At 36.6% G+C, this 23,360-nt stretch overlaps 1 protein-coding gene across 12 annotated transcripts in view; it reads left to right on the plus strand.

Moving 5' to 3' along the window:
• EVI5 (ecotropic viral integration site 5) overlaps positions 1-23,360 on the plus strand; it is a 229,532-nt gene that overhangs the window by 54,553 nt on the left and 151,619 nt on the right. For all 12 annotated transcript variants that reach the window (XR_009049764.1, XR_009049766.1, XM_057712910.1 and 9 more), the window contains one exon: positions 5,509-5,738. Coding sequence is in view for 10 of the 12 variants with exons in the window: in XM_057712875.1 (XP_057568858.1) it covers positions 5,509-5,738 (230 nt within the window). In the remaining 2 variants the exon portion in view is untranslated. The remainder of the gene's footprint in view (positions 1-5,508; positions 5,739-23,360) is intronic.

Raw genomic sequence — 23,360 nt, forward strand, 5'->3', positions numbered from 1 at the left:
CTGCTCGGCTTCAAAGTCTGATTTTCAGGGGATTCCGCCTTCCGTTGCTGGACCCCCAGGTTGGGAAGCCTGATGTGGGGCTCAGAACCCTCACTCCAGTGGGTGGACTTCTGTAGTGTAACTGTTCTGCAGTTGCCCACCCAGTGGTTATGGGATTTGATTTTATCACGATTACGCCCCTCCTACCATCTCATTGAGGCTTTTCCTTTGTCTTTGGATGTGGGATACCTTTTTTGGTGAGTTCCAGTGTCTTCTTCTGTGTGATTGTTCAGCAGTTCTGTACACGTATTTATTTATTTTGCTTTAATATTTATTTATTTATTTATCTATTTATTTAGTTTTGGCTCTGCTAGGTCTTAGTTGAGGCACGCAGGATCTTTTAGTTATGGCATGTGGGATCTTTTAGTTGTGGCATGCAAGCTCTTAGTTGCCATCCATGAGGGATCTAGTTCCCTGACCAGGGATCTAACCCGGGCCCCCTGCATTGGGAGAGTTGAGTCTTACCCACTGGACTTCCAGGGAAGTCCCAAGTCTTGTTTACTCTTGATATTGGTTAAGAGTAAAGACTCTCAAACCAGACTGTCTACATTCCACTCTTATTAGCTTTCTAATACAAAAGCTGTATGAACTCTCTGGGTCATCATTTAAAAAGTGTTGTCACTTTTAAGATGGAGAAGGTAGTGATACCTGCTTTAGGAGTATTTTATATTTTGGATCTAAAATTGGAATCTTCATTTTTTTTTTTTATTTTTTTTTCTGATTATTTTATTCTTTTTTTTATTGGCTGCGTTGGGTGTTCGTTGCTTTGTGTGGGCTTTTCTCTGGTTGCGGGGAGCGGGGATTACTCTTCATTGCTATGTGAGAGCTTCATATTGCTGTGGCTTCTTTTTTTTTGTAGAGCATGGACTCTAGTAGTGCAGGCTTCAGTAGTTGCAGTGTGTGGGCTCAGTAGTTGTGGCTTGTGGGCTCTAGAGTGCAGGCTCAGTAGTTGTGGCGCACAGGCTTAGTTGCTCCTTGGCGTTTGGGATCTTCGCGGACCAGGGCTCGAACCCGTGTACCCTGCATTGGCAGGCAGATTCTTAACCACTGCGCCACCAGGGAAGGCCAGAAAAATTGGAATCTTTAAAAACAGTCCTTTTGGGGAGTTAAGGGCATCCTATAAGTTCTAATAAAATATAAAGCGATAAAGGAACCATGATTGTTTTTCATAGGAGATCCTATTCAAATAGTGTAGTAATATCTAAGGCTTTTACTAAACTTCTTATTTAATTTATATTTATTTTATTTTGTTAGTATTTAACTTTTCAAGAGCAGTTTTAGGTTCACAGCAAAATTGAGTGGAAAACACAGAGATTTCCCATCTACCCTTTACCTCTGCACATGCAGACCCTTCCCACATTATCAACATTCACCACTAGAGTGGTACCTGTGTTAGAATTGATGAGACTATGTTGACACATCCTAATCATCCAGACCATAGTTTATATTATAGTTCACTCTTTTTTTTTCTTTTAATAAATTTATTTATTTATTGGCTGCGTTGGGTCTTTGTTGCTGCACGTGGGCTTTCTCTAATTGTGGCGAACAGGGGCTACTCTTCATTGTGGTGTGCAGGCTCCTCATTGTGGTGGCTTTTCTTGTTGTGGAGCATGGGCTGTAGGCGCATAGGCTTCAGTAGTTGCGGCACATGGGCTCAGTAGTTGTGGCTCAGGGGCTCTAGAGCACAGGCTCAGTAGTTGTGACACACAGGCTTAGTTGCTCCGTAGCATGTGGTATCTACTGGGGCAGAGATCAAACCTGTGTCCCCTGCATTGGCAGATGGATTCTTAACTACTGTGCCATCTAGAAAGTCCCTATAGTTCACTCTTGATGGTTTACATTCTGTGGGCTCAGACAAATGTATAATGGCGTGTGTCTATCATTGTATCATTCAGAGTGTTTTCACTGTCCTAAAAATCGTCTGCGCTCTGCTTGTTTGTTCCTTCTCTTGCCTAATTCCTTATCTTTTTACTGTTTTTATAGTTTTGCCTTTTCCAGAAAGTCATGTAGTTGGAATTACATGTTATGTAGATTTTTCAGGTTGACTAAGCTCTTTTAAAATTGAAATATAATTCACATGCCATAAAATTCACTCCTTTAAAGTGTGCAGTTCAGTGGCATTTAGTATTGCAGGGTTGTATAACTTCACTGCAGTCCAATCCCAGAGCATTTTCATCACTCTAGGAAGAAACTCTGTACCCTTTAGTAGTCATTCCCCATCCCTCCTCCTCCAGTCCCTACAAACCACCCAACTACTTTCTGTCTCTGGGTTTGCCTATTCTGGACATTTTATGTAAATGGAATCATATGATATGTGGCCTTTTGTGTCTGATTACTAAGCCTTTTTAATGATGCTTTTAAGCTTTTCAAAGTGTGTTCATGTTTAAAAATAAATGTGTAACACCTCTATGAGGTAGACAGGAACTTTGTGACATAATTGCATTGTCAGATTTATTGTGTCTTCATGACCTCAATTTACCCTAGGATGAGGGAAAAAGGTTTAGGGGTGGCAGGGTAGAGATTTGGAAAAGTAGAGTTAAAGGAAAAAATAGGACATGATAGTATATGAAAAATAACTCAGTCCTGTGGGATTTCTAGAACCATGAGAATTAAACTTTACTAAAGCACAACTGCAATTAAATACTCCAGTTATATTTAAGAGTTTAAAATTGTAAAGATGGGTTGTTGAGCCTTCAGTAGTTATAGACTGAATCTCATTTCATGAAGGTCGAAAGGATGTCAGGATTGTGCTGTTGGTTATTCTGAACTTTTTAAATGGAAGTCTGTTGCTACAGTATGCGGAAGGGGTATGATAAATTTATTTTTACAAATAAATTAAAGCAAATAATTGGTGTCTTTTGCCTTTGTTACAGTTAGCTTGAGTAGAGAGCTTTTATATAATGGAATTGTAAAGCATTAATTCTTTCTTAAAAAATTTTTTTTCCATATATATTTTAAAAATGAAGTATAGTTGATTTACAGTGTTTCAGGTGTGTAAATCAAAGTGATCCATATATATTATTTTATATATATATATTCTTTATATATTCTTTTTCAGACTCTTTTCCCTTATAGGTTATTATAAGATATTGAATATAGTTCCCTGTGCTATGCAGTAGGTGCTTGTAAATGTTAATTTTTGAAAGTTGTAAGTATATTTGAAATTAGTGGTCACTATTTATAAAGGGTAACATTTTTCTGTAAATTTTACTTGTTATGTTTTCTGTTTTACAATATAGTGTGCCTTTGGGATACAAATTAGTGCCATGTTCACGAATGAATTTGTAGTTGTAACTCTGTAGAGAAGATCAATGGGATAACAAACCACAATAGGCTATCTTGTTGTCTGCCATGGCTCTTATCATTTCCTGGTACAAAGGAAGTTCTCGCTAAATTACTTGGTTCCTATCTGGCCTTTTCCCATAATGAACTATGCTGCTTTTTTATTCATTGGCAAGGACTTTTTTTCTCTGGGAAGCCTGAATGATCTGCCCCATACTTCTTTTCCTTGGTTCCCTTTACTTCATCCTGCTTGTCTTTTTTGGGGGTTCCTCCCTCAAGAGTCACAGCTCCCTGATCCCTTTTATAATACTATTCCAAGGGAAGTAAGTTTTAAAATAAAAAAGTTATTGAAAATGAAAAGAAAATGAGAGGTATCTTTAAGTTGATAAAACTCTTGCCCCTACTCACTTGTAATCAAATGTTTGTCTCAGAAATTGCAGCCTCACGTTGAGTGGCATAACTATGACCTTAGAATCCCTTTTCCCTACATCGAATTTTCCTGCTGCTGTGTTGAAGTGGAGGAAGTGGGGACAGAGGAATAGAAAGAGAGAGTCATGTATGTGTGATGAGGTGAGAAGGAAAGACTTGGGCAACCCATGAGGAGAGAGTAGTATCTGCTAAAATAGTCTGGGTGACATTTTTGTTTGTGTATATATGTTGGTAATTTAATTTCTGTGTGTATAAATTGCTATATAAAACTGCTATACCTTGTTTTGTAAACTCATCAAGAATGCTTAGTTTTATATAGATATTCAAATATGGTTATTGTTCACATTGTTTTTCATTACTGAAGTGATAATGCCTTTTTTTGAATATTACTTATGTATATTTTTTATGTTTCAGGTGAATTTGCTATAGGCATATCTGTTTAGGACTTTGGAATGGTTTATGAAGAATATATAGATGTTTATATAGTTCATTGAATCGAGACTGGAGGGATTTGAAAGGCTTTTCTAGTTCTATTTGCCCACCTAAAACAGAAACTCATTTTCAACCAACTCTTGACTTTTGACTCTTATAATTGACTCTTTTTTTTTTTTTAACATTCTTTTTCATGTTCTTTTCCATTATGGTTTATTATAGGATATTGAATATAGTTCCCTGTGCTCCACAGTAGGATCTTGTTGTTTATCCATCCTGTATATACCAATTTACATCTGCTAACCCCAAACTCCGACTCCACCCCTTCCCCAACCCCCTCCCCCTTGGCAACCACCAATCTATACTCTTTGTCCTTGAGTCTGTTTCTGTTTTGTAGATAGGTTAATTTTTGTCATATTTTAGATTCCACATGTAAGTGATATCATATGGTATTTTTCTTTCTCTTTCTGACTTAACTTAGTATGATAATTTGTAGTTGAATCCATGTTGCCGCAAATGGCATTATTTCATTCCTTTTAATGTCTGAGTAGTATTCCATTGTATATATGTACCACATCTTTATCCATTCATCTGTCAATGTAAGTTTAGGTTTCCATGTTGACTCTATAACTGATTCTTAATTGCAGCCATTGGTAGGGAGTGTCTACTCTTTCTAGGCATCCATTCTATTTCTGACTAGTTCTAAGTATTTGAAAATTGTACCCTGAAGCTCTCTTACTCTGTTAACTCAGTCATTTATCATGATTTTGTTCTTCTAGAACTAAATCCTCTTCAATAAAAATACTCTCTAGTGGTTTGAAGATATATTATGAGTCTCATTTCATCTTATTTATTCTAAGCCCAGTTTTTGTTGAATTGTTGGTCATGTTATAGGATGTTATATCCTCATCACCTAATGGACGTGTTTCACATGTTTTTGACAACCCAAAGAAAGAATATATGTCATATCCCAACTCAACATACCTACACATACATACATGTAGTATGGAGTTTTAATACATATATGTAACTGAGACAGAAATTTTATAAGACAACATATCTTTACACTGACACTTTCTGCTCTTTGTCATTTTAAAAAAATGCTGGCTGAAGTTTGAAAAACACTTTTCTAATTTGTTCATGCTGCAGAACTGAAAGAGTTTCCAAAAGCTCCATGTTAGGACAATCATTGCTAAAACAGATTTTCCCTTTATTAAAGAGAATATTCTGATGGTGGTTATTAGGTAAAACTAACCAGGATTATCAAGTTCTTGGTAATGCATACACTAAAATTGAAATATATGCGACTGTTATTTTTATCCTTAGGTGGCGACAGACAAGGTTGCAGAAAAGTTGAGTTCTACTCTCTCATGGGTGAAGAACACAGTGTCACATACAGTCAGTCAGATGGCCAGTCAGGTGGCAAGTCCATCTGCTTCATTACACACTACATCCTCGTCTACCACACAGTCAACGCCAGCCCTTTCACCATCTTCGCCATCACAGTTGAGTCCAGACGACTTAGAACTCCTGGCTAAACTGGAGGAACAAAATAGGTAAGTGAGGTTACTTGGGTTTTCTTTCTTTTAATTATCATACAAACTCAACCATTCATATATGTATATATGCCATAATTAAAATTTTAAATATTTGTTCATATTAAGAATATTTAGGGACTGATGGTGCAGCAGTTAAGGCTCCATGCTCCCAATACAGGGGGCCTGGGTTTGATCCCTGGTCAGGGAACTAGATCCCACATGCTTGCCACAACTAAGGAGCCCGTCTGCCACAACTAAGACCTAGTGCAAACAAATAAATAATATAAAATAAATAAAAATTTTTTTAAAAAGGAAAAAGAATGTTTAGGGGAGTTCCCTGGTGGCCTAGTGGTTAGGATTCTGGGCTTTCACTGCTGTGGCCTGGGTTCAATCCCTGGTCAGGGAACTGAGATATCCTGCGAGTTGTGTGGTGTGGCCAAAGAGAAAAAAGAGTGTTTAGGTTTTGGCTCCTTGTTTATCAAAGTTACTTAATAAAAGTATTCAAGTCTTTTTTGGAGGAGTTGGTCTTAAAACTAAAATTGTACTAAAATTTTCTTCTGGCTTAGATAGCTATAGAGATTTGTTTTCTTAATATACCAAATTATCTAAATTCTTCCTGAATTTTAGAAAAGATTTTTAAAACAAATTACCATTTTTGTTTTTTAATCTTTCTAAATAGTTCTCCTTTGATTAAGCTGTAGAATAATTTAACTTAGGGTGATATCTGATTTGTGGTTTAGAGTGGGAAATCTCTTCCTAAATTTATTCATGGAAGGCAAAGTATTCTTTTCTTTTAAAATGGTATAATATAGAATATTTGTTTACTCTGTTATTGATGTGTACTGTGAACCCTGGCTACCCCTTCACTAATATTATTATAGAAGTTCTTTAGGGCATCGGCTATAAAAGAGTTATTGGAAGAGCATCCTTTTATATTCAGTTAAGATATATACCCCACTGGCTTTAAGGGTAACAATGGAGAGAATTTCTAACAGCTCTTTTGCTATATAATGGACATAATAAAGTACACATACTTAAGACGTACAATTTGATAAGTTTTTTGTTTGTTTGTTTTTTGTTTTTTTGGCACACGGGCTTAGTTGCTCCGTGGCATGTGGGATCTTCCTGGAGCAGGGATCGAACCCATGTCCTCTGCATTGGCAGATGGATTCTTAACCACTGCGCCACCTAGGAAGCCCGATAAGTTTTGACATATGTATATACCTGTGAAATTATCACCAAAATCAAGAAAATGAACATATCTGTTATCTGCCTTTTTATCCCTAGATAGCCATTGATTTGCTTTTGGTCACTGTAGATTAGTTTGCATTTTCTACAATTTTATAGAAATAGAATCATACAGTATATACTCTTTTTTAATGGGTTATTTCACTAGCATAATTATTTTGAGATTCATTTATGTAGTAACACATATGAATTGTTCACCCCTTTTTATTGCTTAGTAGTAGTTTGTTGTTTGGATATATCACAGTTTACCTACTCACCTGTTGAGAAATGCTATAAACATTTGTGTACACATCTTTGTATCGATTTATGCTTTCATTTCTCCTGGGTAAATATCTAGGAATGGAATGGCTGGTTTATATGGTCGGTATACATTTAAATGTCAGACTGCTTTCCAAAGGGCCTATAGTTTTCCACATTCTTGTCATCAGTGTGTGAACATTTCAGTTCTTCTACATCCTTACCAACACTTGGTACAGTCTGTCTTTTTAATTTTAGCCATTCTAATCGGTATTTGTATCTTGTGGTTTTAATTTGCCTTTCCCTAATGGTGTTGAGCTTCTTTCTGTGTGCTTATTTGCCATTGATGTATCATCTTTGGTTAAATGTGTGTTTGAAATTTTTGCCCATTTAAAAAAATTAGATTGCTTTCTTATGATTGTATTTTTTAAGAGTTCTTTATATATTTTAGGTACAACTCCTTTATCCACATATATGCTTTTCAAATATTTTTTCGCAGTCTGTGGCTTATCATTCTCTTAGCAGTATATTTTGAAGAGCAAAAGTTTTAAATTGTGGTTAAGTCCAATTTGAAGTTGTTTTTTTATCGACTGTGCTTTTGATGACTCACGGTCACACAGGTAAACTCCTGTGTTAGAAAAGTTTTATATTTTTAAGTTTTACATTTACTGTCATACGTTTTGAGTTAATTTTTTGGTATGAAACGAAGTATACAAAGTTCAGTGTTTGAATATGCATGTTTAATTGTTTTTGTATTTGTCGAAAAACTATCCTTTCTCCACCTAATTACTTTTGCACTTTTGTCAAAAATCAGTTGTCTATTTATGTAGGTGTTTATTACAGAACTGTTTTTCTGTTCCATTGATCTGTCTACCTTAATGCTAATATGACACTGTCTTGATTATTGTAGCTTTATAATGTCTTGAAATCAGATAGTGTTAATCCTCCATCTTTGTTCTTTTGACTTCTTTTGCTCATCATATCCTTGTGAATTTTACATCAAGTAATTTGTACAAAAACACTTGCTGAGATTTTGATCAGAATGGTGTTGAATTCCTAACCATATTACCTTCCACCCATGTACACAGTATATTTCTTATTTATTTATTACTTGTGCATGGTATTGTTTTTGTAAATTTAATTTTTGATTGTTCGTTGCTACCATATAGAAATACAATCATTTTTCTTTTATTGTTCATGTATCCTGCTGCATTGATAAATTCACTTTTTCTGGTAGGTTTTGTTGTTTTTTTAGATTCCATTAGATTTTCTACATAGACTAGCATGTGGTCTGTGAATAGAAGCACGTTTACATCCTCCTTTACAATATGGATGTCTTTTATATCTTTTTTACTGGCTAGTATCTCCAGTACAAATTTGAATATAAGTGATAGAACAGGTAGCCTTGTCATTTTCCTAATCTTAGGGGGAAAGTGTTAAATATGAAGTTAATTGTAGGTTTCTGTAGATGACTTTTATCAGACTGAAGAAGTTCCTTTCTATTTCTCATTTGCTAAGAGTTTGTAAGAAATAGATGTCAAATTTTGTCAAATGCTTTTACTGAATCTATTGAAATGAACACATCATTTTCCTCTTTTAGTTTAATATGGCTAATTACATTGATGTTTAAATGTTAAACCAACTTTGCATTCCTAATATAAACTCCACTTAGTCATTACATACTGTCTTTATAAAATATTGTTGGATTTGATGTGCTAAAATTTTGTTTGGAATTTTTGCACCTGTGTTCAGGATGGAAATTGGTCTGTAGTTGCCTTTTGATGTCTTTGACCTTTATCTATAATGTCTTATGTCCTTATAATGTCTTTGTAATCTTTTCTCTTTTCTGATATAACTGTTTAGTGCTGAATGTTTCTCCTAAAGCCCTGCTTTAGCAACATCCCTTTAAATTTTATGGTCCTGAATATGGTCTGTTTTGATAAATGTTTATGTGCACTTTAGAAGATTGTGTATTCATATGTTTGGTTGTGTATTCTATAAATGTTAATTGATTCAAATTGATTGATGGTGTTGTTCAAGTCTACTGTATCTTTGCTGGTTTTCTGTTTACTTTTTGTATCAGATATTGATATCAGATATTGAGAGAGGAGTATTGAAACCTCCAACTATAATTGTGGATTTATTTCTCTTTAAATTTTGTCAGTCTTTAGTTCATGTAATTTGAAGTTATATTATTGTGTATATAAACATTTAGAATTGTTGTGTCCTGTTGTGAAATGCCCTCATTATCCCTGGTAATATTGTTTGCTTAGAAATCTGCTTTATCTCCTATAGTCATTACAGCTTTCTTTTGAACAGTGTTAAAATTTTATATATTTTTCCATCCTTTGCTTTTGTTCTTTTTTTTTTTTTCTTTAAAGTTTGTTAGTAAGACAGAATATATCGATTGGCTCTTTGCTTTTTTTTATAAATTTATTTATTTATCTTAATGGCTGCATTGGGTCTTCGTTGCTGCATGCAGGCCCTCCCTAGCTGTGGCTAGCGGGGGCTGCTCTTCTATGCGGTGCGAGTGCTTCTCATTGCAGTGGCTTCTCCTGTTGCAGAGCTCAGGCTCCAGGCACGTGGGCTTCAGTAGTTGTGGCACATGGGCTCAATAGTTGTGGCTTGCAGGCTCTAGAGCGCAGGCTCAGTAGTTGTGGTACATGGGCCTGGCCGCTCTGCAGCTTGTGGGTCTTCCTGGACCAGGGCTCGAACCCGTGTCCCCTGCACTGGCAGGCAGACTCCTAACCATTGCACCACCAGGGAAGCCCGGCTCTTGCTTTTTAAAATACAGTGTGACAATCTTTGCCTTTTAATTATGGTAATTTAGGTCACTTAAAAAAAATTATGACAAAATATTATTTCTTGCTCATTCATGTTCATCTCAAACTGCAGGCTGAGTACATTTTTGCTGCATACTTCGTCATTTCTGAACCAGTGACCAGCACCTATGCAGGATAAACCAGACTCATGGCAAATAGTGGAAATATATCTTAAAACATCTGTTAGAGAGTGACACACATAACTTCAACTTACATTTTATTGGCCAAAGCAGATCACACACTCACACACACACACTCCTATGGAGTGAAGTGGGGATTAGAATCTTCTTGCAGGGTTGGATCTAAGAAAATATATGCTTATTATTATTTCAGCACCTTTTCCTGATATTTTTTTTGTATTGTTATTGTGCTTTTAATTATTCACATACCATAAAATCCACCCTTTTAAAGTGTACAATTTAGTGGTTTCTTAGTACACTCACAAAGTTGCGCAAACATTACCACTATCCAATTTCAGAACATTTTTATGACTCCCAAAAGAAACCTTGTACCCTTTAGTCTCCCCTTTCCACCCTCCTTCCAGCTGCTGATAACCACTAATCTACTTTTTATCTCCATGGATTTGCCTATTCTGGACATTTCGTTGGTAGTCTTTGTGACTAGCTTCTTTTACTTAACATAGTGTTTTCCAGGTTTTGAGGAAAATAGATCATTTACATTTAATGTAACAATTGATATGGTTATGTTTATATTTGTCATCTTGTTTTACTGTTTATCTTTTAATTTTTCTGCCTTTTGACTGAATGAAATTTTTTTTAAGATTTATTTTATTATTTTATTATTTTTATTTTTTTAAATTTTTCTCTGTGTTGGGTTTTCATTGCTGTGCATGGGCTTTCAATAGCTGTGGAGAGCTGGGGCTACTCTTCATTGTGGTGCACGGGTTTCTCATTGCAGTGGCTTCTCTTGTGGAGCATGGGCTCTAGGCGCATGGGTTTCAGTAGTTGCAGCATGTGGGCTCAGTAGTTGTGACTCACAGGCTCTAGAGCATAGGCTCAATAGTTGTGGCGCACGGGCTTAGTTGCTCTGCTGCATGTGGGATCTTCCTGGACCAGGGATCGAACCCATGTACCCTGTATTGGCAGGTGGATCGTTAACCACTGTGCTACCAGGGAAGTCCCTCAGTTGGCTTTTAAATGAGATTGAAATAATAAGAAAAAAGTCTTGTATTTGCCTATATAGCTTCCATTTCTAGTGTTCTTTGATTATTTCTTTAGCTCCAGATTTCCAACTAATAGAATTTTCCTTCTGTCTGGAAGACTTCCTTTCATATTTCGTGTAGTGTGGGTTGCTCCTGTATGTCTGAGTCTTCATTTGGCCTTTGAATTTTAAAAATATTTTCTCTGCATATAGGAGTCTACATTGGCAGGGTTTCATTTGTTTGTTTTCCTTCAGTACTGTAATGGTGTGTCATTACATTGTGTACCTCAGGAAATCTGATGCAGTCCTTATCTTTGTTCCTGTGTATATAATGTGTCTTTTTTCCCCCTGTCTCCTTTTAAGATTTTTTCTTTATTCCTAGGTTTAAGCAGTTTGATTCAGAGGTGCCTTATTGTAGTTTTCCTCATGTTTCTTCCTTTGGGGTTTTATTGATCTTCTTGTGGACTTATAATTTTCCTCAAATTTAGAAACTTTTCAATCATTTTTTTCTTCAAATTTTTTTGTTCCTTTCTCTCCTCCTCCTCAGTGACTCTAATCATACAAATATTAGGTTACTTGAAGTTGTTCCAGAGCTCACTGATATCATGTTCACTTTTTGGAAAGTTTTTATTGCTCTGTACTTAAGTTCCCTATATTGTGATCTGCCATGTCTAATTTGCCATTAATCCTAGCCAGTGTGTTTTTCATCTGTCACATTGTTCACCTCTAGAAGGTGGAGCTGAGTGTTGTTTGTATGTCTCTACTTAAGTTTTGAACATACAGAAATATAGTCTTAACGACTTTTAATGGCTTTGTCTGGTATTTCTAACATTTCTGTCAATACCAGTTTGCTTTTGATTAATTGCTTTCTCTTCTCATTGGTTATGCTTTTCTGGTTATATTCTTCTGCTTCTTTACATGCCTGATAATATTTGATTGGATGTCTCACATTGTGAATTTTACCTTGTTTGGTTTGGCTGTTTTCCTATGAATATTCTTGAGCTTTGTTCAAGCATGCAGTTAGGTTACTTGGAAAGAATTTGCTCTGGAGTAGTGCGCAGCCTAGGGCTATTATTCCCTCCTACTGAGGCACGATCCTTTTGTGTACTCTACCCAGTATGCCTTGAAACAGGTTTTCCAGTCTGGCAGGTGGGGACAGATACTGTTCCTGGCCCTGTGTGAATGGTGGCCACTGTTTAATCTTTTCTGGTGTTTTTTTCTCTAGCCTTGGGTAGTTTCCTTACATATATGTGCCAGTCAGTTCCCAGCTGAATACTTAATGGGTATCCTCTGTCAATCTCTGAAGATCTTGTTTGTATAGTTCTTACCTTTCCCATACTCTGTTCCATGGGCTCCAAGCCACCATGGTCTCTTCATGCCCTCAGCTTTGTCTGCTCAACTGAGAAAGTTCACTGGGTTCTGTTGAATTTTTCCTACCCATGCCAGGATCTGGAAACACTCTCAAGGCTGATAAGATGGCAATTATAGGGCTTACCTCACTTATCTCCTGAGTTTCAGGAATTGCTGTCCATTGTTGCATGTTGTCCAAATTCTTAAAAAAAAAAACATTGTTTTCATATAGTTTATATATTTTGTCTTTTTGGCTGTTTCAGAGGAGAGGGTAAAGCTAGTATCTGTTACTCCATCATGGCCATAATGAAGTCATTTTTTTTTATACAGTTTTACATTTTCCTTTGGCAAGAAGAAGTCTGAGTAAGATTAGCAAAATAGACATTTGTTTGACAGATTTAGGAGTTAATGCCATATGTAAACATATTCTGAATATTAACTCTGCTCAACTTTAAAAAAAAATTTATTGCTGAGGTAGTTGTTGAAATTTTTGCTTTAAAATGACCTGTCCTCAGCTCTGGTCCCTTCCTGTTGATACGGAGACAGAAAACAGAAGCGTGAAAGAAATTGCCTGGAAATAGAATTTACGAGCTAGAGATTTTGAACCTGGCCCAGATAAACAACTAGAAGAAGACCTAATGTTAGCCCATACAAACCTGGCAATAGAAATTGCCCCCTTCTGATTATCATTTCCTAGAGAGTACTTTTAAAGGGTTTTCTTTGACTCTCCGCATTTTATGGGTAAGATAGAAAGCTTGGTGTGCTACATGATGGTAACTTTATGTGGGTTCTATGTGTGTATTGTCCCTTTGCTTATTACGTTTGAAAGATTTAGGTTGAGGTATTAGGAGGAGGTAGTTTTCTGGCATTGGCAAAGTTTGTTGGAAGAGGGTCATGAAAGCAAAGTGGAGTGTCGGGTTGTGTGAAGGCAGTCAAATAGATGGTCACAGAAAAGAAAAGAAAGTGATGGGTCCTGTTAAAGAGAACAAAAGGAGGTATGGTGTGGAAAACTTAGTGGAATATAAAACCAGGGCAGGACTGGATAAGTAAAAGCACTTTTATAGATAGTGCCAAAGGGTATAAAGAATTCATAAGTTTTGAATTGGTTCTTACATGGAAAAGTAGTTTGCACAAAAGATAACTTTGGTGCTGAGTTTGTAAGTGACCAAAGTTAAATTTATTTATGTGGTTATGATCAATAATTACAGTATAACTAAAGTATAGAAAGCACTATATTAAAAATTGTTGCAAGTGGTGTGTATAGATGAACTTTTTTCCAAGTAAATCACAATTTATTCCAGAATACTAGATGCACTTGGGTTATAAGTTAAAAATTAAATAATAATTGCTAGAGTTGTTTAAAGATGTGTAGAAAAGAGATTTTGACAAGTAAGACTTTTTTTTTTAAGAACTTTTATTGAGATACAGTTTACAGACAATAAACAGCATATATTTAGAGTATACAATTTGGTATCCCAATCTCCCAATTCATCCCTCCCCCAACCCTCCCCGCTTTCCCCACTTGGTGTCCATGTGTTTATTCTCTACATCTGTGTCTCTATTTCTGCCTTGCATTTCCTCTTTCAGAGTTGTTAGCATTTGTCTTATGTATTGAGGTGCTCCTATATTGGGTGTATGTATATTTATAATTGTTATCTCCTCTTGGATGGATCTTTTGATCTTTATGTAATGTCCTTTCTTGTCTCTTGTAACATTTTTTATTTTAAAGTCTGTTTTTATCTGATGTGACTATTGCTACTCCAGCTTTCTTTTGATTTTCATTTGCATGGAATATCTTTTTCCATCCCCTCATTTTTCCATGTGTATGTGTCCCTAGGTCTGAAGTGGGTCTTTTGTAGACAGCATGTATATGGGTCTTGTTTTTGTATCCATTCAGCCAGTCTGTGTCTTGTGGTTGATGCATTTAGTCCATTTACCTTCAAGGTAATTATCGATATGTATGTTCCTATTACCATTTTCTTAATCGTTTTGTTTTTGTTTTTGTAGGTCCTTTTCTTCTCTTATGTTTCCTACTTAGAGAAGTTCCTTTAGTATTTGTTGTAGGGCTGGTTTGGTGGTGCTGAATTCTCTTAGCTGTTGCTTGTCTGTAAAGCTTTTGATTTCTCCATCGAATCTTAATGAGATCCTTGCTGGGTAGAGTATTCTTGGTTGTAGGTTCTTCCCTTTCATCATTTTAAATATATCATGCCGCTCCCTTCTGGCTTGCAGAGTTTGTGCTGAGAAATCAGCTGTTGACCTTATGGGAGTTCCCTTGTATGTTATTTGTCATTTTTCCCTTGTTGCTTTTAATAACTTTTCTCTGTCTTTAATTTTTGTCAGTTTGACTACTGTGTGTTTTGGCGTGTTTCTCCTTGGATTTATCCTGCCTGGGACTCTCTGTGCTTCCTGGACTTGGGTAGCTATTTCCTTTCCCATGTTAGGGAAGTTTTCAACTATAATGTCTTCCAATATTTTCTCAGGTCCTTTCTCCCTCTCTTCTCCTTCTGGGACCCCTGTAATGCAAATGTTGGTGTGTTTAACATTGTCCCAGAGGTATCTTAGGCTGTCTTCAGTTCTTTTCATTCTTTTTTCCTTATTCTTTTCTGCATCAGGGATTATCACCATTCTGTCTTCCAGGTCACTTATTTGCCCTTCTGCCTCAGTTAATCTGGTGTTGGTTCCTTCTAGTGTATTTTTCATTTCAGTTATTGTGTTGCATATCTCTGTTTGTTTGCTCTTTACTTCTTCTAGGTCTTTGGTAAACTTTTCTTGCAACTTTTTGATCTTTGCATGCAGTCTTTTTTCAAAGTCCTGGATCATCTTCACCATCATTATTCTGAATTCTTTTTCTGGGAGAGTGCCTATCTCCTCTTCATTTAGTTGTTTTTCTGGGGTTTTATCCTGTCCCTTCATCTGGTACAAAGTCCTCTGCTTTTTCATTTTCTCTATCTTTCTGTGCCTGTAGTTTTCAGTTCCACAAGACAAAATACTGCTGATTATGCTTGATACTGCTGTCTGCCCTCTTGTGGAGGAAGCTATCTAGGAGGCTTGTGGTTGCTTCCTGATGGGAGGGACTGATCAAGTAAGACTTTTTTAAGTTTTATTTTTTTAATTTACTGGCTGCATTGCGTCTTCGTTGCTGAACATGGGCTGTCTCTAGTTTGCGGGGGGCGGGGGCGGTGCTACTCTTCGTCGTGGTGCGTGGGCTTCTCAGTGTGGTGGCTTCTCTTGTTGGCAGAGCACAGGCTGCAGGCGCACAGGCTCAGTAGTTGTGGTGCATGGGCTTAGTTGCTCTGCAGCATGAGGGATCTTCCTGGCCCAGGGCTTGAACCCGTGTCCCCTGCATTGGCAGATGGATTCTTAACCACTGCACCACCTTGGAAGTCCCAACAAGTAAGACTTTTTTTTTTTTTGGCACACGGGCTTAGTTGCTCCGCGGCATGTGGGATCTTCCTGGAGCAGGGATCGAACTCATGTCCTCTGCATTGGCAGGCAGATTCCCAAGCACTGCGCCACCTAGGAAGCCCCCTTTTTTTTTTTTTTTTTTTTTTTTTTAACAAGTAAGACTTTTGAAGAAATAAAAGGAGAAGAAGGTTTTCACCCTTTGTTTTTGTGTGGAAGTACTCAAAACTTTGTACTTTTTTGAGTTCACATTTTGAGTCTCTCACTTTTTTAAAAAAAATCATTAAAACCCAGAATCCATGGGAAAGATTTATGTGTAGAGAATGGGTGAATGTAGCAATATTTTGTTTTACTTTAGGAGAACAATCCTGGTGGAAAAACACATCTTTGTGACTTTAATAAAAAATAAAATGACAAACACTAAGATCTAATTCTCCTTCCCCTGTTCTGCTCTACTATCCCACCAAAGTATTAAATCTAAGGAAAAATTGCAAGAGTAATAACTTAAATTTTCTCTGACCAATTCTGTGGTTTGTAATGTAGATATGCAAGTTATGTTTCTAAAGTAAAATTTGAGACACAACTATAACTTCTGACAGGGGAGATTTTTTATTTAGGATTTTTTCTCCTCCTCCCCCAATGTAGATGAGTCTCTTATGTTGTTTAGCCATCCTTGATTCAGAAAGTATAAAAATGGCAGTATTTTAGAAAATTAAAATTGAAGAAACATGAAAATATCAAATTCTATAAACTGTTTTTCCTTCCCATAGTTTTGCTGCTGTTATCACTTTTCAAAAATCAGTGCATGTGGCAACCCCAGAAAGACATGAAGAAGTGGTTCAATACAATGTCAAAGATCAGTTTGATGAAAGTTAATTATTGATAGCCTTGAAGTTGAAATGGGACAGGTTTTTTTTTTTTCCTTTCCCCTGTGTTAAATGTGTTTTTCATTTTTAAAATACAGAGGCTTTGGCAGAGATGAATTTAGGAAGGTAAGGTTCTAGTGTAATAGCAATGCATTTTAATTAAGAAGGAGAATATGCTAATTTAAATTTTAAACAGGCCATTATTTGTGTGGTTTAAAAGTTTGGCATTGCATCCATGTTTATTTCCTTTTACATTCTGTTATTTAGAATCAGATTTTATTTTTTAGCAGATTTTGGGGGGGAGGGGTGAAATAAGAAGATGAGAAAATGGAAAGGGTTCTTCTAAACTAAAGTAAATGTATTTTGTGTTTGTTTTTTTTTTAAATATGGTAAGCAGGAACATCTAAGTCTACACTGTCTGATATGGAAGCCATTAGCCATGTGTGACAGTTGAGCTTCTGAAATGTTGCCGGTCTAAATTATGATGGGCTGTGAGAGTAAAATATACTTCAGATTTTGAAGAGCTGATGGGGTGGGGGGAGAATATCTCATTAATTAAAAGTTTTTTGATTACATACTAAAAATATGTAATATTTTGACTATATTTGATAAAATAAATTATTAAAGTTAATTGTAACTATTTCTTTATACTTTAAATTTCGCTATTAGAACATTTAAAATTATGTAAGGGGCTTGCATTATATTTCTGTTGGACAGTGCTGATCTAGGTGATCTAACTTTATGTTTATAATTTTACCACCATAGCATCACCTCAGTTTTCCCAAAGATACTCTCTGTAACACAGCCATGAACATTTAAGGAAGTAGTAAAAAGCTTCTGAACAAAAAACATGTATTTTCAAGTTTTTGTGTTAAAAATTCATGTATTTTTAATTATAGGAGAGGTCTTTAGATCTTCACTCAAACTCTTTATTCTTTTTCTTTTCATAGGATTGTTTTAAATTTTTAATCAATTGTCTGATTACCTGAGGAATTTGATGATTTGATTAATTAAGAGAATTTATTGTACTACTCTTTCTGTTGCAACTAGCTTAGGTTCAGTCTGCAGCATCCATGCTTTCTGTCTGGACGAAGTAATCACTAAACCCTCGTTTCTTTTTTTTTTAATAAATTAATTAATTTATTGGCTGCATTGGGTCTTTGTTGCTGCGCAGCCTTTCTCTAGTTGTGGTGAGCAGGAGCTACTCTTCATTGCGGTGCACAGGTTCTTATTGCAGTGGCTTGCTTCTTGTTGTGGAGCATGGGCTCTAGGTCTGCGGGCTTCAGTAGCTGTGGCACACAGGCTCAATAGTTGTGGCTCTCAGGCTCTAGAGGAAAGGCTCAGTAGTTGTGGTGCGTGGGGCTTAGTTGATCTGCGGCATGTGGGATCTTCCTGGACCAGGGATCGAACCCACGTCTCCTGCATTGGCAGGTGGATTCTTAACCAGTGAGCCACCAGGGAAGTCCAACCATCAGTTTCTGATCAGAATATTTGGGAGGGGGCTGCAAGAGTCATACATTCACCTTTTCTGAGATCTCATCTTAAAGAAACAAAAGCCAAAGAAAAATCTCTGTGCTTTCAAAACTGGAGCGCTTCTTGTCATTTATGCACCTCCCTCCTGAGTTGTCTCTGAATTGTTTCCTGTGCTAATTCCTTGTCTTTTCTCTTAATTCTCCCTTTTTGTTTCTGTTGCTCTGAGACACGTATATGTGCTTGATGATGTTGATGTGAAAGGGGGTGTGACTCTCCTGTGAGTCAGACGTATTTTGTTGCTCTTGATTTGCCTTTCTTTTAGCCAGCAAGCTGCTTTCTCCCTATGCTTTCATATCCTGTTTGTTTGGTGTAACATTACAAGATTGTTTGAACCTTATGTTTGAAAAATTGCTCCCTTCTGCAATAAAGTGCCAATGTATTTAGCTTTCCAAGTGTTTTTCTCATATAGCAGTTTTCTTCCTTAGCTTTCTTAGATCTTTCCTTAGCTCTTTATAAATTAGCAGTTTACACATTCCTGAATGGCATGTTGACCTGTTGTTTTTGTATCCTGCTCTGTTATTTCTGGTATCCATAGGAAAGCATTATACTGAGTACAACAGGATATTCAAACATTTTGTCAAGTAATTGCCAAATTTCCATTTGTAGACTTTTTGACTTCTGTGCTTCTTATCTATGTGTATAAGTCCCACAAGTACTCCCTTCATACTCCAGATACCCAAAAGAGAACGCATTCTTTTTCTTCTCCTCCTTTGTATTTTTCATAGTATTGTAGAAAGAGAAGGTTTTTTTTTTTTTCATATCAAATATATGCTGCCTTACATAAGCTACTGTTTTTTTTTCATATACCCATCATGAAGTGCACAATGTACTATTTTCCTGAGATAGGTAGCCCCTTGGTGAGGTGCAGGCTCAGTTCTCAGTAGCAAGGATATGGTGAAGGTAATCTGTAAAATAAGACCCAAAGACCCTGATTACTCTTTGTTGGCCTTTTCCCTCATTCTCACTTTAGTCCCTAGTCCTATCTATTAGAGAACTGGAAATGCTTTCTCTCTAACAAGTATTCTAAGCTTCTGCAAGCAAACAATCCTAGACTTTTTTTTATCCTTGATACTATTTGAAGTCCAACTGATAATTGGCTTTAGCACCCCCCACCTGAGATAATGCGGCACTGTAGCCATTTTGAATGTTGCCCGTAGAGCTGGAGGTACAGAAGCTTGAAGTTGCTTAGCTAGGAGACTGAGGATTATGTATTTTATTCCCCAGTCAGTAGAGATCCAAACTCTGATGTCTTAGTCTGGCAGCATTCTAAGAGGATGAATAAATTTGGGCCTCTGAATTATTGTGTAACAGCAGACCACACATACCTATGGGGAGTGCCTTTGATTATAGCATACAACATTTCTACCATGCCAGTAGGAAATTTTCCTTAATTTGATAAATTTCTTTATGACGGGATGGGAAGGTACTTTCCTTTTTTTTTTTTTTTTTTTTTTAACAGTAAATCCATGCAAAGCAGTGAACCCATGCTCTCTGGGAAGAGGAAGATAAACGACAAATAAGTTTTGAATAGACTTCTCACTAGTCCACGGACCTATGAGTAATGCTGTATTACCACATCTTAGTTGCCAGGCTAAAGTCTTTGGAAACTGTTGACATTCTCAGGCAGTGTGCCTCTAATACCATGTGAAGAGTATTTTAATTGAATTTAAACTAGATGGCAACCTGTTTAGGAGTCTTCCTGAGGTGTTTTTTGTTTGTTTTTATCACTGCTTTTAGCAAAAAGAAAAAAAAAATATGATTCTAACTACACATTCTGTGAAGTCTACATATTCTATTTATTTATTTATTTATTATTTTTTTATCTCTTTATTGGAATATATTTGCTTTACACTCTTGTACCAGTTTTTGAGGTACAACAAAGTGGATCAGCTGTATTTATACATATATCCCCATATCCCCTCCCTCCCGCGACTCCCCCCCCCCCCATCCTGGCCCCTTAAGGTATCTCCCATCATCAAGTTGATCTCCTTTTGTTATACAGCAACTTCCCACTAGCTATCCATTTTATAGCTGGTAGTGTAAATATGTTTATGCTACTCTCTCACATCATCCCAGCTTCCCCTTCGCCCCCCACCCCAGTCCTCAACTCCATTCTCTACTTCTGTATCTCCACTCTTGCCTGTCACTGGGTTCATCAGTACCATTTCTTCAGATTCCATATATATGTGTTAGCATGCAGTGTTTGTTTTTCTCTTTCTGGCTTACTTCACTCTGTATGATAGTCTCTAGGTCTATCCACCTCATGACATATAGTTCAATTTCATTCCTTTTTATGGCTGAGTAATATTCCATTGTATATATGTGCCACATCTTCTTTATCCATTCATCTGTTGATGGGCATTTAGGTTGTTTCCATGTCCTGGCTATTGTAAATAGTGCTGCAGTGAACATTATGGTACATGTTTCTTTTTGGGCTGTGGTTTTCTCTGGGTATATGCCCTGTAGTGGATTACTGGGTCATATGGTAGTTCTATTTTTAGTTTTTCAGGGAACCTCCAAACTGTTTTCCATAGTGGCTATACCAGCTTACATTCCCACCAACAGTGCAGGAGGGTTCCCTTTTCTCCACACCCTCTGCAACATTTATTGTTTCTAGATGTTTTGATGTTGGCCGTTCTGACCAGTGTGAGGTGATCCCTCATTGTGGCTTTGGCATGCATTTCTCTAATGATTAGTGATGTTGAGCATCTTTTCATGTGTTTGTTCTCCATCTGCATGTCTTCTTTGGAGAAATGTCTATTTACGTCTTCTGCCCATTTGTGGATTGGGTTATTTGCTTTTTTGGCATTAAGCTACATGAGCTGCTTGTATGTTTTGGAGATTAATTCTTTGTCCGTTGCTTTGTTGGCAGGTATTTTCTCCCATTCTGAGGGTTGTCTTCTTGTCTTGTTTGTGGTTTCTTTCGCTGTGCAAAAGCTTTTAAGTTTCATGAGGTCCCATTTGTTTATTCTTGATTTTATTTCCATGATTCTAGGAGGTGGGTCAAGAAGGATCTTGCTTTGACATATGTCATAGAGTGTTCTGCCTATGTTTTCCTCCAGGAGTTTTATAGTGTGTGGCCTTACATTTAGGTCTTTAATCCATTTGGAGTTTATTTTTGTGTACCCTGTTAGGAGGTGTTCTAATTTCATTCTTTTACGTGTTGCTGTCCAATTTTCCCAGCACCACTTATTGAAGAGGCTGTCTTTTTTCCATTGTATTTTCTTACCTCCTTTGTCAAAGATAAGGTGCCCATATGTGCTTGGGTTTATCTCTGAGTGCTCTATTCTGTTCCATTGATCTACCTTTCTATTTTTGTGCCAGTACCATACTGTCTTGATCACTGTGGCCTTATAGTATAGTTTGAAGTCAGGAAGCCTAATTCCACCAACTCCATCTTTCCTTCTCAAGATTGCTTTGGCTGTTCGGGGTCTTTTGTGTTTCCATACAAATTGTAAGATTTCTTGTTCTAGTTCTGTGAAAAATGCCATTGGTAATTTGATCGGGATTGCATTGAATCTGTAAATTGCTTTGGGTGAGATAGTCATTTTCACGATGTTGATTCTTCCAATCCAAGAACATGGTATGTGCTTCCATCTGTTTGTATCGTCTTTGATTTCTTTCATCAGTGTCTTATAGTTTTCTGCATACAGGTCTTTTGTCTCCTTAGGCAGATTTATTCCTAGGTATTTTATTCTTTTTGTTGCAATGGTAAATGGAAGAGTTTCCTTAATTTCTCTTCCTGCTCTTTCATTGTTAGTGTATAGGAATGCAAGAGATTTCTGCACATTAATTTTGTATCCTGCTACTTTACTAAATGCATCGATTAGTGCTAGCAGTTTTCTGGTAGAGTCTTTAGGGTTTTCTATGTATAATATCATGTGATCTGCAAAGAGTGACAGTCATACTTCTTCTTTTCCAATTTGGATTCCTTTTATTTCATTTTCTTCTCTGATTGCTGTGGCTAACACTTCCAAAACTATGTTGAGTGATAATGGTGAGAATGGGCACCCCTGTCTTGTTCCTGTCCTTAGAGGGAATGCTTTCAGTTTTTCCCCATTTAGAATGATGTTGGCTGTTGGTTTGTCATATATGGCTTTTATTATGTTGAGGTAATTTCCTTCTATGCCCATTTTCTGGAGAGTTTTTCTCATAAATGGATGTTGAATTTTGTGACAAGCTTTTTCTGTGTCTATTGAGATGATCATGTGGTTTTTATCCTTCAATTTGTTAATATGATGTATCACATTGATTGATTTGCATATATTGAAGAATCCTTGCATCCCAGGGATAAACCCCACTTGATCATGGTGTATGATCTTTTTAATGTGCTGTTGGATTCTGTTAGCTAGTATTTTGTTGAGGATGTTTGCATCTATATTCATCAGTGATACTGGCCTGAAATTTTCTTTTTTTGTGACATCTTTGCCTTGTTTTGGTATCAAGGTGTTGGTGGCCTCGTAGAATGAGTTTGGGAGTGTTCCTCCTTCTGCTATAATTTGAAAGAGTTTGAGAAGGATAGGTGTTAGCTCTTCTCTAAATGTTTGATAGAATTTACCTGTGAATCCATCTGGCCCTGGGCTTTTGTTTCTTGGGAGATTTTTAATCACAGTCTCAATTTCTGTACTTGTGATTGGTCTGTTCATATCTTCTGTTTCTTCCTGGTTCAGTCTTGGAAGAGTGTACCTTTGTAAGAATTTATCCATTTCTTCTCTTGTTATCCAATTATTGGCATATAGTTGTTTGTAGTAGTCTCATGATCTTTTGTATTTCTGTGGTGTCCATTGTTACTTCTCCTTTTTCATTTCTAATTCTGTTGATGTGCATCTTCTCCCTTTTTTTCGTGATAAGTTTGGCTAATGGTTTATCAATTTTGTTTATCTTCTCACAGAACCAGCTTTTAGTTTCATTGATCTTTGCTATTGTTTCCTTCCTTTCTTTTTCATTTATTTCTGCTCTGATCTTTGTGATTTCTTTCCTTCTGCTCACTTTGGGTTTTTTTTTGTTCTTCTTTCTCTAAT

This window comes from Hippopotamus amphibius, chromosome 1 (assembly GCF_030028045.1).
Source record: "Hippopotamus amphibius kiboko isolate mHipAmp2 chromosome 1, mHipAmp2.hap2, whole genome shotgun sequence".
In the NCBI taxonomy this organism is placed as follows: Eukaryota; Metazoa; Chordata; class Mammalia; order Artiodactyla; family Hippopotamidae; genus Hippopotamus; species Hippopotamus amphibius.